The 15,612-nt window shown below is 41.2% G+C and overlaps 1 protein-coding gene across 1 annotated transcript in view; it reads left to right on the top strand.

Annotated features, from left to right (window-relative positions):
• The window catches only part of SI (sucrase-isomaltase), a 125,214-nt gene that overhangs the window by 68,136 nt on the left and 41,466 nt on the right, over positions 1-15,612 (top strand). Inside the window, exons 41-52 of the mRNA XM_083441793.1 lie at positions 2,090-2,238; positions 3,192-3,276; positions 3,363-3,419; positions 4,255-4,379; positions 5,554-5,642; positions 6,789-6,838; positions 7,524-7,694; positions 8,648-8,797; positions 9,209-9,415; positions 10,483-10,637; positions 14,510-14,678; positions 15,469-15,565. Coding sequence (XP_083297919.1) covers positions 2,090-2,238; positions 3,192-3,276; positions 3,363-3,419; positions 4,255-4,379; positions 5,554-5,642; positions 6,789-6,838; positions 7,524-7,694; positions 8,648-8,797; positions 9,209-9,415; positions 10,483-10,637; positions 14,510-14,678; positions 15,469-15,565 — 1,504 coding nt within the window. The remainder of the gene's footprint in view (positions 1-2,089; positions 2,239-3,191; positions 3,277-3,362; positions 3,420-4,254; positions 4,380-5,553; positions 5,643-6,788; positions 6,839-7,523; positions 7,695-8,647; positions 8,798-9,208; positions 9,416-10,482; positions 10,638-14,509; positions 14,679-15,468; positions 15,566-15,612) is intronic.

Here is a 15,612-nt window from a genome sequence, read left to right on the forward strand (position 1 = left end):
CCTTTCCTTTAATAAAGATTGAAAGGGCCGCTTGACATCACTCATTAGCACTCCTTTCCCCCTTTTAAAAGTCCTGAGTGGTGCCCTGCAGGAAAGAAGGCGAATTTAGCAGAATGTGTCACATGTTCTGTAGACCGGACTGGGAATTTTTCTTCCCTTCTCACTCACACACTTGAAATTTGTAAAATGTTTTCAAAGGTGAGTGGTGCTACTGTGAATCGGGGGCACAACTCATTCCTCCTTATCTCCTTTTCCATTCTACAGAAGATCACTTTGGACCAAGTTCTTTCATTTGTTGTTTAAAATAATGTTGGCCCCAAGAATTCTGCCCATATATTTTGATCTCTTTGGGATGGGGGGCAAAATTGGTGAATAGTAGGAATTTGGGAGGGGGAATTCAAGATGAAGTAGCAGAGAGATTCCTCACCCCACTCCAGAAATCTTTGTTGCTGCCTCAGTCTATGGCAGAGGGACTCTCAGCAGTGTAGCTGCTACATTTTCTAATTTGGGACAGAAATTCCCAAGGCATTTAAGAGGGGTGTTTAGGTTCTCTCCCATCCACAACTGTGTTGTAGGGAATGAACCACCCTGTGAATTACTGTGCAGAGTATCTGGCCCAGCTTTAACATGGCTGATATAAATGTTGAAGCTGGGGCAAATAAAAAGTAGAATTGGTCCAAAGGAGCAGATCATGAGGGTTTTGTAAGACATCATATGAAGAAGGAGAGCAGGTTTTCCCTGATGTTTCAGAAGGGTCTGGTTCACTTATTTATTAACGTACTAAATTCCATTTCTGTATCACCTCCTGTGGCGATCACACAGGTCTCCCGGACGTTCGACAGTCTATTGACCCTGTGCCACCACTGTGATTGTTTTTTTTGCTGCCACCAACCCGTTTCTCCTCATGGGTACACACGGAGACCAGACAGTTGTAAACATTAACAAATAATCAAGTTTATTTATAGGCATGAACAAGCCCATGGTTTCAGTTAATTTTTCTTGGCTGTTTCTTAATCTTAGTTCCTTAACTGTCCTACTCGTTCCTAACAACTTTAAACTGATTATTCCAACAATCTATCTGTCTCCACCTAACAATTCCTCTCACTCCCTCACCACACAACTCAACCAACCCACAGACTTAACCTCCCTCCTCCTTCTTCAACTCCCAACTCTCAACTGACTTTCACACAACTCCCCCTCTAACCCTAACTCCACCTATCAGTTTCCACTGGCCAATCACATCACACTCATTTTAACCCTTTCCTTATGACCCACCTAGGAGGCAAATGCCACACCTCCTATCAAAGCTCTCATCGTGATTTAACAAGAAAAGCACATTTGCATTCTTATTCTGATTTTCATATTAATTTATTTTAATACTATTACGTTTATACCCACCTTTTCCCCACAGAGCTCAAGGTGGAATATTGGGTTCTCCCCAGTGCTATTTCTCTAGAAAAATAGGTGCTGGAGCTCACCATGAACTTCTTCTCCGTTGTTCTTCCCACTATATCCCTGGTTCTTCCCATTATATCCTGACACCAACCCTGTGAAGTAGTTTAGACTGAGTTGTGGTGACTGGCCCAAAGTCACTGAGTGAACTTCATGGCTATGTTGGAATTTGAACCGTTGTCTCTCTTTGTCCAACATACTAACCACTGTACCACACTGGTTCTCATACATGGTGAAAGCTTTCACTTCATGACTTGCCTATGTGAATGATCCATCACAGATCTAACACTGTTGAAATAATGCTTACATGAAGAACAGTGTTTTTCAATGAGGCCAAGCCACTGATTCAGCTACAATTGAAGTATAATCAAATTATAGTCATACATTGAGTAAATCAGCCCTCTGGTGGCAATCGTTGGATACCATAGTTGTGGGGGTCAAATAAAGCTGAGAGCATGCCCAGCTTATGTTGACCTAAAATAGAGATAAAAGAACTCAGATAGCTGAAAGACAACAGTTATATGACTTAAAATCTCTCCCTAATATATGCACAATATATGTGGTTCTAGGTGTGCCATGTATAAATACTGGAGAGAGCTTCAGTAGTTCTAATGATGAGGCTGCTTTGTGTTTTTAGAGGCAAGATCCTGTATCCTTTGATCGGGCTTTCGAAGACCTATCCAGGAATGTGCTCAATACCAGATACACTTTGCTCCCCTATCTCTACACACTGTTGTATGAGGCTCATGATCATGGAAGCACTGTTGTGCGCCCTTTACTCCACGAGTAAGTATTAAATGTTCTACCAAGTTCATTTAAAATGTAAGCTTGTTGGACAGAACAGTCCTGGTCACCAATGCTAAAAGGTTTGCTCTTATTTAAAAGATTAAAATATATGTGCAGACTTGTAGCGTGAGTTGTAGCATGGCCTACGACACTGACTGGTATTTCAGTTCTCTGTGTTTATTAAAGACTTAGGGGGATGAGTTCAACATAGTTCTGTGGGAAACGCTTGCCTGATAGAATGATCTCTCCTCTCTGCCCACTGTTGTGCACCATTTTGAGGTTCTCCCAACATCCCCACAGCCAGTTTGTGGGTAGGGATTGCTATGAAGGTAGCGTGTCTGGGGGAAGAGTATCGTAGCTTCCCACAGCTCCTTGGAGAAGGCGCAGAATAAAAATTGAAATATGTAAATGAAATCACTAAGGATAGGATCTCATAACTGCTTTTGAAGACTTCCTCACTCATGTAGATAATTCCTTGATGAGGTGCCTGTAAAGTCAAGAACTGAGCAAGCAGCACAAATATGTCCAGGGATCTTGGGGCCATGACTTATATATGTTTTAAATCTTGTATATTTTGGCAAACACCTGAAAATAGCTTAAGTGTGCTCTGTATTTGTGTGAGTACATCAGTTTAGCAGCATGTTTATGCTAAAAGCAACTGATAAATATAATAAATAAATACATTATGTGTGCTCTGAGCCCAATTTGTTGCCAGAAAGCACCTATGTCGAGATTTTAGGGACTTTTTACTGGAAAAACTATCTCCTTTTTTTGTCACACATCTGCACCCATTATTGATTAGACCTATAAATTAAACTGCTTCCATATCCTTCAATATTTGGATCACTCTGCTAAGATATTCCAGATCCAAATCTATATCCATTTTTAATATATTGTGAGACTGTTTTTCCAGTAGCATTATCACACTTAATAATTTATTGTGTTGCTTTCAGATTTACAGATGATAGAACAACATGGGACATAGACAGACAGTTTCTCTGGGGACCGGCATTGCTCATCAGCCCTGTGCTGGATGAAGTAAGTAGATATGTAAAGGCAAAGTTTAAGAATAAGAATAATAAAGATTTTTTTCTACAACATTAATGTACGTATTTGATTTACAGAATCAAACAACAGTGAATGCTTACTTTCCTGATGCCCGCTGGTATGATTATTACACAGTAAGTGAAATTCCTTTGAACCATCTTCCAAATGTGAAAACAGATTAAATTAAGGGGAAAATGTAATATGTCGTGTTAAGGGCTTTCCAAAATTCCAGGGAATCACAACTGCTGAGGGTCATGCCTTTAATGCACGTGTTACATAGCCAATATTCATGTTGTATGGTAGCCTATCCTGGGTTTGAAGATGCTCCTTCAGGTATACTGGGCCGAGGCCATTTAGGGCTTTAAAGGTCAGCACCAACACTTTGAGTTGTGCTTTGAAATGTCCTGGGAGCCAGTGTAGGTCTTTCAGGATCGAGAAGCAAGATCCACTGGTAGCTTTGCCTGGTAAAGCACTTTTGCCTTGTGCAATATCCCCTCCCCACCTGTTCAGCTCTCTGTATCATAGCCCATTCTGTTCCAGTGGGTCCCCCAACCCTAAGGAACAGGCCTGGCACCAGCAGAGAGATAGGTCATGGGCCAAGGGACCCTCACCAGCCTGCTCAATTGTGCAGCCATTCACCACCCTCCCCACTAGGCTCCCTAAATGTGTCACCACAGCAGCCAACAATGCTGCTGCTGAATGGGAGCCAAGCTCCCAAAATGGCTGGCTGCCATTTTAAATTACCCGAAATGTAATGTTGGCCCGCAGATTTGTAAAATGTATTGATTTAATAGATTGGGGACATAGTCAAGGGTACTGACCTGTGCTGCCACCTCCAAAGCAGTGAGTCTTGGGGAGGAGACATTTTACTCCTTGTACTTGTAATTAACGATTGGCTAGATGTTTGTGTGTGTGCACAGATTTTAGCATTTGAAAACAAGACTGAAAGTTCCCCCTTTTCATGAACAGAGCAAGGACATTGGAGTCCGAGGAAATTATTCTGTCTTACAAGCCGAGCTTGAACACATCAACCTTCATCTCAGAGGTGGCTACATTATCCCATGGCAACTACCTGATCTGAATACCAATGCCAGGTACAATCAGATATGTGGAATTTTATTTGTTTATTTATTTACAAATTATTTATAGAGGTAGATCAAATATGGATGTGTATGGATTTTTTTTGTAATAAATGTACATAAAGCTACCGGAGAGTCATTACTTCTTATCAGGGCTTGCTTGCCTGCAAGAGATCATTACACCTGACTATGGATCCCAATGACTCCGACCCCTACTGTGAAAAGTTGCAACAAGTATTAGTGTACTAATACTAATAACCCCCCCCCAAAGAAAAACCCAAATGTTGCTATGAGGATGGCAAAAACTCCATCCACAGCAACCAGCACCCTCACTTACAAAGGGAGCGTGAAGACAGGGATGATGCTTCAAGTGTCATGAGGCCTGATCTCAACTTAAGTCTCAGGGACAGATCACAGGTAGGAAGTTCTCTTTTAGGTCAGCTCTCCAGCCTCAGGCCCTGAAGTCCACTGGTGCTGCTGCTGGGTTCCCAAGGGTGGTACTTTTTCTGAGAATGGTCTAGGTGAGCGGCAGAGCACCCGCCACTGCCACATGCCCTTTCAAATCAGGCTTGTTTCCTACTCTCTACACCCATGCAGGGCACAAATTGGGATACAGTATAGGCAGGAATGTAGTGATGTATGGAAGTGAGAGCTGGACCATAAAGAAGGCTGATCGCTGAAGAATTTATGCTTTTGAATTATGGTGCTGGAGGAGTCACTTGAGAGTCTCATGGACTGCAAGAAGATCAAACCTATCCATTATGAAGGAAATCAGCCCTGAGTGCTCACTGGAATGGCAGGTCCTGAAGCAAAGGCTCCAATACTTTGGCTACCTCATGAGAAGAGAACACTCCCTGGAAAAGACCCTGATGTTGGGAAAGATGGAGGGCACAAGGAGAAGGGGACGACAGAGGACGAGATGGTTGGACAGTGTTATAGAAGTTACCAACATGAGTTTGACGAAACTCCGGGAGGCAGTGGAAGACAGAAGTGCCTGGTGTGCTCTGGTCCATGGGGTCATGAAGAGTTGAACACGACTAAATGGCTAAACAACAAATAGGCAGGAATCCATGGCATATTGTATGTCTCAGTATGAGTGGATGACAGAGTACAACGGTTTCCCAGTTTAATTCATAAGAGTGATGAAAACTAAATTATTTGTCATTTAAATGTTTCCTTTTGTTTTTAGTCGAAAGCAACCAATGGGTCTTACGGTTGCTCTGGATGATAATGGTGCTGCTCAAGGGCTTCTTTATTGGGACGATGGAACAACTATTGGTAAGTTTGGAAAGCTGCCATCTACAGAGTCTGACAATTAGAACAGCACCATTGGCAAAGAATGGCAAGGGCTTCCTGGGGTTTCAGGCAGGAGTCCTTCCCAGCCCTACCTGCCAGGGACTGAAACCAAGGCACAGAGCATGTACTCTGTCACTGAGCTACAGCCTTCCACTTCTTTGCAAGGCTGTTGCACAGCTTATTAAGAATATGTGAAATTCAAATTAGATGCTAAATAAGTTCCGGACCACCTGATAAGAAGGTGCAACATGCCTTCTTCTGTGTCGGCATCATCCTCTTGAAATGGGAAACACTGGAATGGGAACAATATTGTTTTAGCAGATTTTGAAGAACACCGCCACATGAACATAGAAAAGTCGCTAATAAGTATTTTAATAGCAGACGTACTGAATACAAATAACCATATTTTTTAAAAGATGATTAACAACATAAACCTACGGCCCTTTCTAAAATTACCAGTACCGTGGGTTCAGCTATACTTCAGATCCTTCTTGCATCACTGATGTGTTATCAGTAAGTAGTTCAAGAGAATATAAGAGGAGCCCATATCCTGATTATTCTCACTCCAACAGCTGCATCCTTCCAATACAGGGGTAACACAAACATGGAAAAGAAACTTGTGTTGCACTTCTCCACATGGCCTGGAGTTCTGATGTTGCCCCAGTGGTGTTCATAGGAACTGCACTACAGTGTCTTCCAGCCCCTTGGATCACATCCAAATTAGATTGGTTCATATACCTAAGTATATAATGTAAATATGTCTTCGGTGGTTTTGAACGAAAGTTCACTTCCATTAATTTCATATATTTACTCCACTTAAGAGTGCTTATATTTGCCTGGCTCATGCCCGGTACAGGTCTGAAGAAGGAAACCCCCATACTATAATGTCCCTAATCAATGTGCCCATAAAGTAGAACCTGTCTACAGAAATAAAAATCCATGATATTGCTAGGAGAGCTGTAGGATGGGGTACTTATTGTTGCTGTTAAGCTTTTTGTAACGTTAAACTGGTGCTTCTAAAGCTTGCTGTCATTGCTTCTTGCATTCCCATGCACCAATGGAAACTGCTTCTTTGTCCTCTTAGCAGTCTTCCCCTTTAATCATTCTGTTGCTGCTTTCTTATTACAGATGCATATGAGAATGGCCTTTACCTCTTACACACATTTAATGTCAGTCAGGTATGTATAATCTCTAACCTTATATCCTTGCTTCTAGATGATGCCGAGTTTTGGTGTAGAATTAGGTCTTTCTGAGACTAGTGATCTCTGCACCTATTTAGAAATTGATTGACTGACAGGCACTGCCCTTAGATGTGCCTCTAATTAAAATAGCAAACCCTTGATGTGATAAATCGGTACATTTGCACCTGCATATAATTATCCTGCACGTAGCAACAGGTTTCAGAACATTTGCAGTAGATGTACAAAAACAAACAATGAAAAAAGAAATAAACACACACACACATTTGGTCAAGAAACCTTAGTGTGCAATTAGTTTCTATTTTAGTTGGGTTGTCCCACAGTAATTAGTGGAGTCAATGGAACCCTTTGCATTAAGTGATGTTCTAATTAAATTGTTCAAAATAGATGTTAAATAGCCGTCTCTGGCAGTTTTAGAAGTCAAAATCTGGCTAACAATCCAAGTGCTTTGAGCATTTATACATGCAAATAGATTTGTAGAATTTGGTATCATAAATGCTTTGCTAATACATTTGTGCAATGTCCTCCATCTTGATGCTATTTCTCAAGCAAACGTTTATATGATGAAATCAGACTGGAGCAAGAGAGAGGCTGTGACAAGCAATTGTGAAATCATAAATAACAGCATGAAATGAAAAAAACAAACCCATACCCTTTCTTTCAGAATGCTTTGGACATCAGCCTCGCCCACGAGGGATATTTTGACCCAAACAACTTAAAATTCAGCGAAATTAAAATTTTAGGACTGTCAAGCAAACCTGTTAATGTTATGGTGTTTCAAAATGGTGCGCCAATCTCATCCAGTCATAATGAGACCTATGATTCTTCAACTCAGGTAAGGAAAAAATGTTGACACTATGAACCACTTTCATTACTTAAAAGAATTTCTCCAAATCTCTACATTTGGTGTGCTTTCATTTTGGTACTATCCTCATGCTTACATAGACACCAGAATACTTACTTTAGTAAAAAGTTCTTCCCGTACACCATTAAATCCCACATATATTTTTTTCTTATTGAAAGGGAAGGGGGAATAAAAATGGTGGTTGTATTCAGTTCCACATTGCTTGGGTCTTGGAGGCAGGTAACAGGGTGCAGGGTGCGCAAAGCATTCTTTGCTTTGTGATTACTTGCTGGGAAAATAAGGTGTCCAGTCAGGTATGAGCCCTTGTGAAGCTGCAAATCAAACCATTCAGGCTCTGTGCCCTGCAGTAAGCTTCATTTGGTGGTTACAGTATGTCTCGGGTCCCAATTAGCTCTCAAGAGTGGCACCTCTTTCAAACTGCACCATCCAGCATCCTTGATATTCTGCCTCTGTCAGTAGCTAAGAATTCAGGTCTTTGCTACCACATTTAATCTAACTTGCTTGTCTTCCACATCCTAGACAGTTTTCTCCTTTGACTGTTGATGATCTCCATCCCTAGACTTCTAACCCAGTTCCCACTATTTGACCTATTGAAATTGCCTAAGCTTGTCTTGACATGGAACCTCCGAGTTCCACTTGGCTGTTGTCCCTGGGGAAATTTCTTCATGCCATCTTGGCTTATTATAGACGAACTGAGAAAGTGGCTTCTTCCCAATGTTCCATTTCCTGCTGTTCCTACCGCCTGCTGTCATATACATTTATAGCTATGTTTGTGTGCTGCAAAGAGCCAGCTCTACTTCATATAAACTAATTAAATAAAACTACATTTCATTTTTTTAAAAATGAGGCTGCTGTTTAATGTACACAGAACTGTGAAATGATTTTTGTCATTTGTTGCTTTTTTATTATTATTCTTTCCAAAGCTCTTGCACATTCAAGGTCTTCAGCTTGCACTGGGGCAAAAGTATACCTTGAAATGGGGGCAGCCTACTGAAGATACAGAAAAATTCAATTGTTATCCATACCCAGAACCAACACAAAGCACTTGTGAAGAACGTGGCTGTTTCTGGCAGGTAAGCAACTGGGAATTGGTGAAACAGGTGAAATGGAACCATTTGATGTGCCAAAAAAATTACCCAGTTTCTGAATCTCATCTGATACCATTTTGTTTTGTGATGATAAATTTTAAGTTTGATCTGAAACTATGGGAATGTAAGACTTTCTTTCTTTCTTTCTTTCTGATTGCAGTTCTACACCAATATTGGCTTTTTATAGGCAGTTTTAGCTGAGTTTTTTTTGTTTTGTTTTAAAAGTTGCTTTGACCATATTTTACTTGTGACAGATACCCTTAAATTGTCCCTTAAGCTCTTTGTAAGCCTTAGCCCTCATTAGTCCTCCCATTGCCCATTGCCAATTCTATTTACTGTTTTTTGCTGAAGCCTCTCTCATAGTGTTGACTTACTTAATATGGTCTTTTATTTCAGGTTGTCTCTACTCCTGGTGTGCCTCACTGCTTTTATCCCAAGAATTATGGCTACACCGCCAGTAACATTCAACACAGTGCTGAGGGTGTGACAGCTGATCTGCAGAGGAACACAATCTATCCTAATCCTTATGGGTCTCAATCACCAGCTGTTGACCAGCTTCGCTTGGTAGTGACCTACCATTACAACAACATGCTGCAGTTTAAGGTAAACTGTAATCTCATGGAGTACACCCCCCCCCTTAAGATGCTGCAGCTAACAAACCTTCCCCAAGGATGGCACTCTTAATAAACCCTTTTGGTGCATCCTCTCAGTTCCATGACATGATAATCCCATCATTGCAGCTGTTGCTGGAGAAAAGTACTTTCAGTATGCAGACATCAAATGCTTATCGGCACTTACATTTTGCTCTGTTTTTTCCAGGCACAGGTTCATGCTTAAGAGCTCTATGTCTGAGTGTTGTTGTTGGGTTTGGGTTTGTTTGTTTTTTGCCTGAGAACTTTCTCCACAAAAAAACCGTTCTTTAGTGCTTAATCGGAGCAAACAGCAATTCAGGTTTTCTGCAGATTGCCATTTGCTCCAATTGAGCTTTAATGAGCATGTTTTTTGCGGAAAAGTTCCAGAGCAAAAATTAAAATTAAAATGGGCCTTTGGACATGGCGCATTTAAGAGCAGACTATACCTGGAAAAAGCAGAGGAAAAGTAAGTATGGATAAGCGCTGGGATGTATCTCCAGTGCATTCTCCGAGAGTAGATCCACTGAAATTAATAGATGATTTAGTCATGCTCATTACTTTCAGTGGGTCTCCTTGGAGTGGAACTAACATTGCAGACAGCTCATTAGAATGTGCATGATAAGAAGCTTTGAAAAGTCAGTGCCAACAAGCAGAGCACTTCTACAATGGGGCAATAATAGGGCCCTTTTTCTCTCTGGCTGTCCTTTGCCAGATTGGTCAATACCATTTTTATAATTCTGTGAGGCTTTTGCCTGCTGAAGTCATTTTTTACTGTGATTTCTACCATGGATGTTTTTGAATATATTTTTAAAAGTACCTTTTACTAGTGTGCAATGTATTAAACTGTGATTTTAAATTGGAGTGAACTGTGCATGGGCATTGGAAAAGCGGGACAGAGATTCTCATGTAAATAAAATGGATAATAAAACAGTAGTTGAACTGTCCTTTTGCATTGACTCTTATAGACAAGCAGGTCCTTGTGATGTTTGGTTTTGTTACATATCTTATGCACGCTGAAGAACGCTCCCTTCTCCGTAGATCTATGATCCCAACCACAAAAGATACGAAGTTCCAGTCCCGCTCTTCACGCCAAGCAGCTCTCAAAGTACAGAAGCTAGCCGGCTCTATCAAGTGGACATTGTGAACAATCCATTTGGCCTTCAGATCCGACGCAAAAGCACAGGAACCATTATGTAAGTGGAACTTTGATTTTATTGATAGATTCATTTCAGCAAGGATCAGCAGGAAAACACCCTGAACCAAGGTCTTAATTTGCTTATGATGCTATGGTATCATTCACACAAATTCAGACAAGGAAGGTGTGTGTGTGTGTGGGTGTGTTGTTATTTCCACTAAATATTAATCAAGCATCCCGGAGTCTGCCTGGCCAACCACTCTTCCTGATCTCAAAAAGGCCCATAGAAGGCATTACCTCATGAACGTCATGCAGATAAAACATACTTAAAGTGCATGGTTTCTCCCAGAGAATCCCGAGAACAGTAGTTTCTGAAGGGTGCTGGGAGTCATAGCTCAGCAAGGGCTAAACTACAGTTCCTGGGATTATTTGTGCTCTAAATGTATCGTGTGGGTGGTGAAATGTAGGCCTCAGGAAAGACTGTTTCATACTACTACAGTGGTACTTTGGTTCTCAAACTTAATCCGTTCCGGAAGTCCGTTCCAAAACCAAAGCATTCCAAAACCAAGGCGTGCTTTCCCATAGAAATTAATACAGAATGGATTAATCTGCTCCAAACTTTTAAAAACAACTCCTAAAACAGCAATTTAACATGAATTTCACTATCTAACAGACCATAAAATGAAAGCAATAAAGCGTGTTCTCCTTCATGGAGAGCACGTTTTGCGGTGGGGGCCGCCAGGACACTCCAAAGTTGCGGGGCGGGCTAATTGATCGTTGGCCACTGATGTGATTGGGGCTTCCCTTGTTGTTGGGAAGAAGTTAATGTTGCCATTTATTGATTGACAGCCAGAAATGCTAAAACTCCTTGCACGAGGCTAGGACTTCCTCTTTTCGCCCGTGCATCGGATTGCCTGGCCCTCCCTCCCTAGAATAGGGTTGTTCGCTTTGACCTTGCTATGCCTGTCATGGGGTCATCTGCTTTGGGGCAGGGGCCCGGTAGGAATTTTGTCCATCTGGCTGATTGGCTGGGGCCATTTGGTTTTTGCCTACTGCGTAGCAAATCGTCACAACTTGTAAGGTTCGCGGTTAGGCATTGGTTTATGGTTTGGTTGGTTGAGGGGCATGGATTGGCTGTGCCTGCCCCTCTAATGCTGCTGCTGCAAGGGATTCCGTTAAAGGAATTGGGGGGTAACTATTGCTTGTCCACTCTGTCAAAGGGGCTCGGGCCATAGCAATGACCACCTGGTTGCATTTGGGGTGAGGGCAGGTTCCCTGCTCCGTGTTACCCCCCAAGTGTATTCCCCTATTCTGACTTTCGCGTTGTGCATAATGTCAGTCTGTCCCCCATGGTGGGGGCAGATAGTCACAACCAATGCCTACACAACCACTCACAAATTTGTATTTTAATAAAGTTGTGGCCAAAATTATGCCAAAAATCTTAAACAAAAAATTCTGTGTGATGTGTGAGTTATTGGGGTGGACCTGGAGACCTCGACACGTAATCAATGTTCTGTACTATAAAATAAATAAGATAGTATTGTAGAGGATAAAAATTTAAAAAAATAATTCTTACCTGTACTGATGATAGTCATAAAATGAAAAACAAGCCACAGTGGAAGTGAAAAACCACACAAACAAAAATGCAAAAAAATAGCAAAAACAAAAGCACCAAATATCACCTCAGAACACTGCAATCAGAAATGGAAGGATTTAATTACAGTGGTGGGGGAGACTCAAATGAGCGGGGCAAGGGCAGAAGCGAGAGGAAAAAAGGCTTAATTACTATGCGGGGGACTCAAATTTGCTGCGCAACAGTAAAAACAGAAGCTCAGGAGTGCAGCGTTCGGGTTCCAAGTTGTTCGGGAACTAAGTTGTTTGAAAACCGAGGTACCACTGTAATTGCCTGACCAGTGGTCTGCACGCAGCAAACAAACTAAACACCCCTCTTGTTAATGTATATATATAAATATATAAAACAACACCCTGCATCTTACCCATGAGAATTTTCTCGAACTTTTCTCTCCCAGTTGATAATTTTAATGTGTGTGTTTTTTCCTCATTAATTGAAGGAGAATGCTTGTTCATTTGTTTTGAAAAGGATAAATGCTTAGCCTAGCACTAGAGAGCTGCCAGTTCTAAATATGTCTCTCATGGATGACATTCCATCATGACATCTATACTAACTGAGATCATTGTGAGGATTTGATGTGAGGTTGCTAAAGAGGGTTTGTGCTGTCTGCCTCCACCTATATTCTGCTTGTACTTTTTAGAATTTAATAAAAAAATACTACAAAAATGCAGTGAGTAATTTTTTTCCAAATTAAGACGAATCCTGGTAAGCATCCCCCCCGGAATGTCTCACCCACTCACTGAAGTGTGGAACATGTAAAGTATGTTCAAATATTTGCTGAGTGTTTTTTTTTTTTTTTTTAATCACTGCAGGCAAGTGCACATTTACTTTGCTAAAACAAATAGAGTATGGATTTAATCTAACATGTATGTTCACATCAAGAGGGCATTGTATTATCAATGTAGTGACGCAGATGTACCGGGGGAAATCGAAGTTCTGAACAAATTTGTAAATATCAAACAGAAACATGGTGAAACCCTTTCCACTTTGGAAGCAAGGACAAGTGTGTCATAACTCCATAAATTTGGGGTGTGGAGATTTTTGGAAGAACCCGTAGGTTTAGCACAAACATTTTTGTTCTAATGACAGCTGGCCAGACAATTACTATATATTCTTTTCCAGAAGAAAAGTGTTCTCAGTTTGAATCTCACTGATTCTGTAATAAAATTAGGAATGACTCAGATCATTTATTTGCACTTAAACACCAAAGAGGTTCAAGATGTGCCTGTACCATACTAAGAGAAAGGTTGAGAATTACAGAGCAGTAACCGGTAATATGTGCTACCCACATCCCAGAAACTGAGACCTCTGGGTACAGGGCGGTATATAACGTCAATAAATAAAATAAACTATATTCTTTCATTTTTCACCACCAGCCCTGATTGTGGAAGGAGATGAGTGGGAATGAGCTCAGTGACCCCTCACCTTACTCATTCACATGTTAATCCACCACTATTCTTGCATTTCTCCTCTGTGTTTTGAGGGCTAGCTATCTAGAGCATGAAACCCACTCTACTTTAGTAGGCTCCCTGTATAATTAAGCATCTTGAAAGAGAAGGTTTTTACAATCTGTGTGAAGCCTATTGGAATAGAGCAGATACCCCACTGCAGACATTCAGCCTCCAACATATGGGGGGCTGCAGGAAGGAGAACATGTGGGTTGGCAAACAGCTAACAATTATGTCCCTACTCTGCTTTGGGGGTGGGAGAAAATATAAGGTTAGAGTAAGTTGGGTTTCTGTGTCATCCGGCCAAAAGGTACACACGCACGAATCTCTCTCTCTCTCTCTCTCTCTCTCTCTCTCTCTCTCTCTGTGTGTGTGTGAGAGAGAGAGAGAGAGAGAGAGAGTATGTATATAGATAGGACTACCTCAGAAATACACATTTGGAAAACAACTTAATGTGAAGTTGCCACCTAAGTTTAGCTGGAGCCAATACCCTGGCTCTTATCTTGAAAATGTGGCCACGTGTTTTTCAGAAGCATTGGTTATTTCTTGGCTATCTCCCATGAGAAATGACCACATTTCTGCTTTGCATGAGTTGCACCATATAATATAGACTAGGCACGTCCAACTCCCAAGAGACTGCAATCTACTCACAATATAAAAGAACTGGCAGTGATCTACCCATTGTCACTGGAGGATTGACCAGAGTTGTTGAGCTTTTTATTTTTATTTCTTTTTAGAAAATTTCACAGCGGGTCCAAAGATTGACCAGGGACATCCTGCAATCGACCAATAGATCGCTATCAACCTGTTGGACATGCCTGATATAGACTAACCATCCTTCTTTTACAGCTGGAATTCTCAGGTGCCGGGCTTCACCTTTAGCGACATGTTCATTCAGATTGCTACTCGCCTACCATCACAATATGTGTACGGATTTGGAGAAACTGAGCACACTCAATTCCGGAGGGATATGAACTGGCAGACCTGGGGAATGTTCACAAAAGATCAACCACCCGGTGTAAGCCGAGTTCTTGCTCACTCTTCTGCTTCTTTCTCAGTTTGTGTCACTGCCTCAGTTTTCCTACTTTGGAAAGTTGCTTCCTTTCCTAAACAGCAAAAATAACTTTGAGTTTTTTAGAAAGCAATGAACATCTTTTAAAAGGAAAACAATGAGTGCTGTAAATGTATAATATGGTAATTTGGTCTATAAAAATGGTTGGGGAAGAGATATTGTTAGGAGTTTCCTATCAGATTTCTGTTATTAGGCAGTCAATATGGGTTTCTCTGGGTCAGAGTCTTGGACTTGAGATAGACCTGTTGACAGCCTTTAATGCTCTGTTCATATATTTCCATGGAAGTTGGGATGGCCTAAGACTAGGAGGTAGTCAGAAAAAAGTACAATGGGATGTGTGTATCAAGGTTACTATGAATGGAGAACAGCACGGTGCAGTTGAAGAGTGACAGAACTGAGTTTAGGCTCCTAAAGTTAGCAGTATTTTTGAAAACAGGCTTCCTCTCCTTCAAGACCTTATGTGGTAGCAATGAACTTTTTTTTAAGTTCCAACAAAAACATCACAAGCTTCTAGCAACCTCCTCCTACAAAGGGAAATCAAACCTGGCTAAGTACTGATATCTCAAATGTACATCTGCTCAAAGAATTGGGGTGGTGGAGCAGTAAGAATTGTCCAGAACTGAGTTTGAGATGGCACACACCCCGGGCTTCATCCAGATATGCGTATATCTGCAGAAGAGATATGTGGACTTAGATGCAGAAGATATGAAATCCTTCTGCCTTTATTTTTTTACAGTACAAGCTGAACTCCTATGGCTTTCACCCCTTCTACATGGGACTTGAAAATGATGGAAGTGCTCATGGAGTTCTTTTGCTGAACAGCAATGCTATGGGTAAAAGAACAACATTTTTTAAAATAAAAAAATCTGTACAGAATTTC

The sequence above is a fragment of the Podarcis tiliguerta genome (genome assembly GCF_965153285.1).
Source record: "Podarcis tiliguerta genome assembly, chromosome: 5".
Lineage (NCBI taxonomy): Eukaryota > Metazoa > Chordata > Lepidosauria > Squamata > Lacertidae > Podarcis > Podarcis tiliguerta.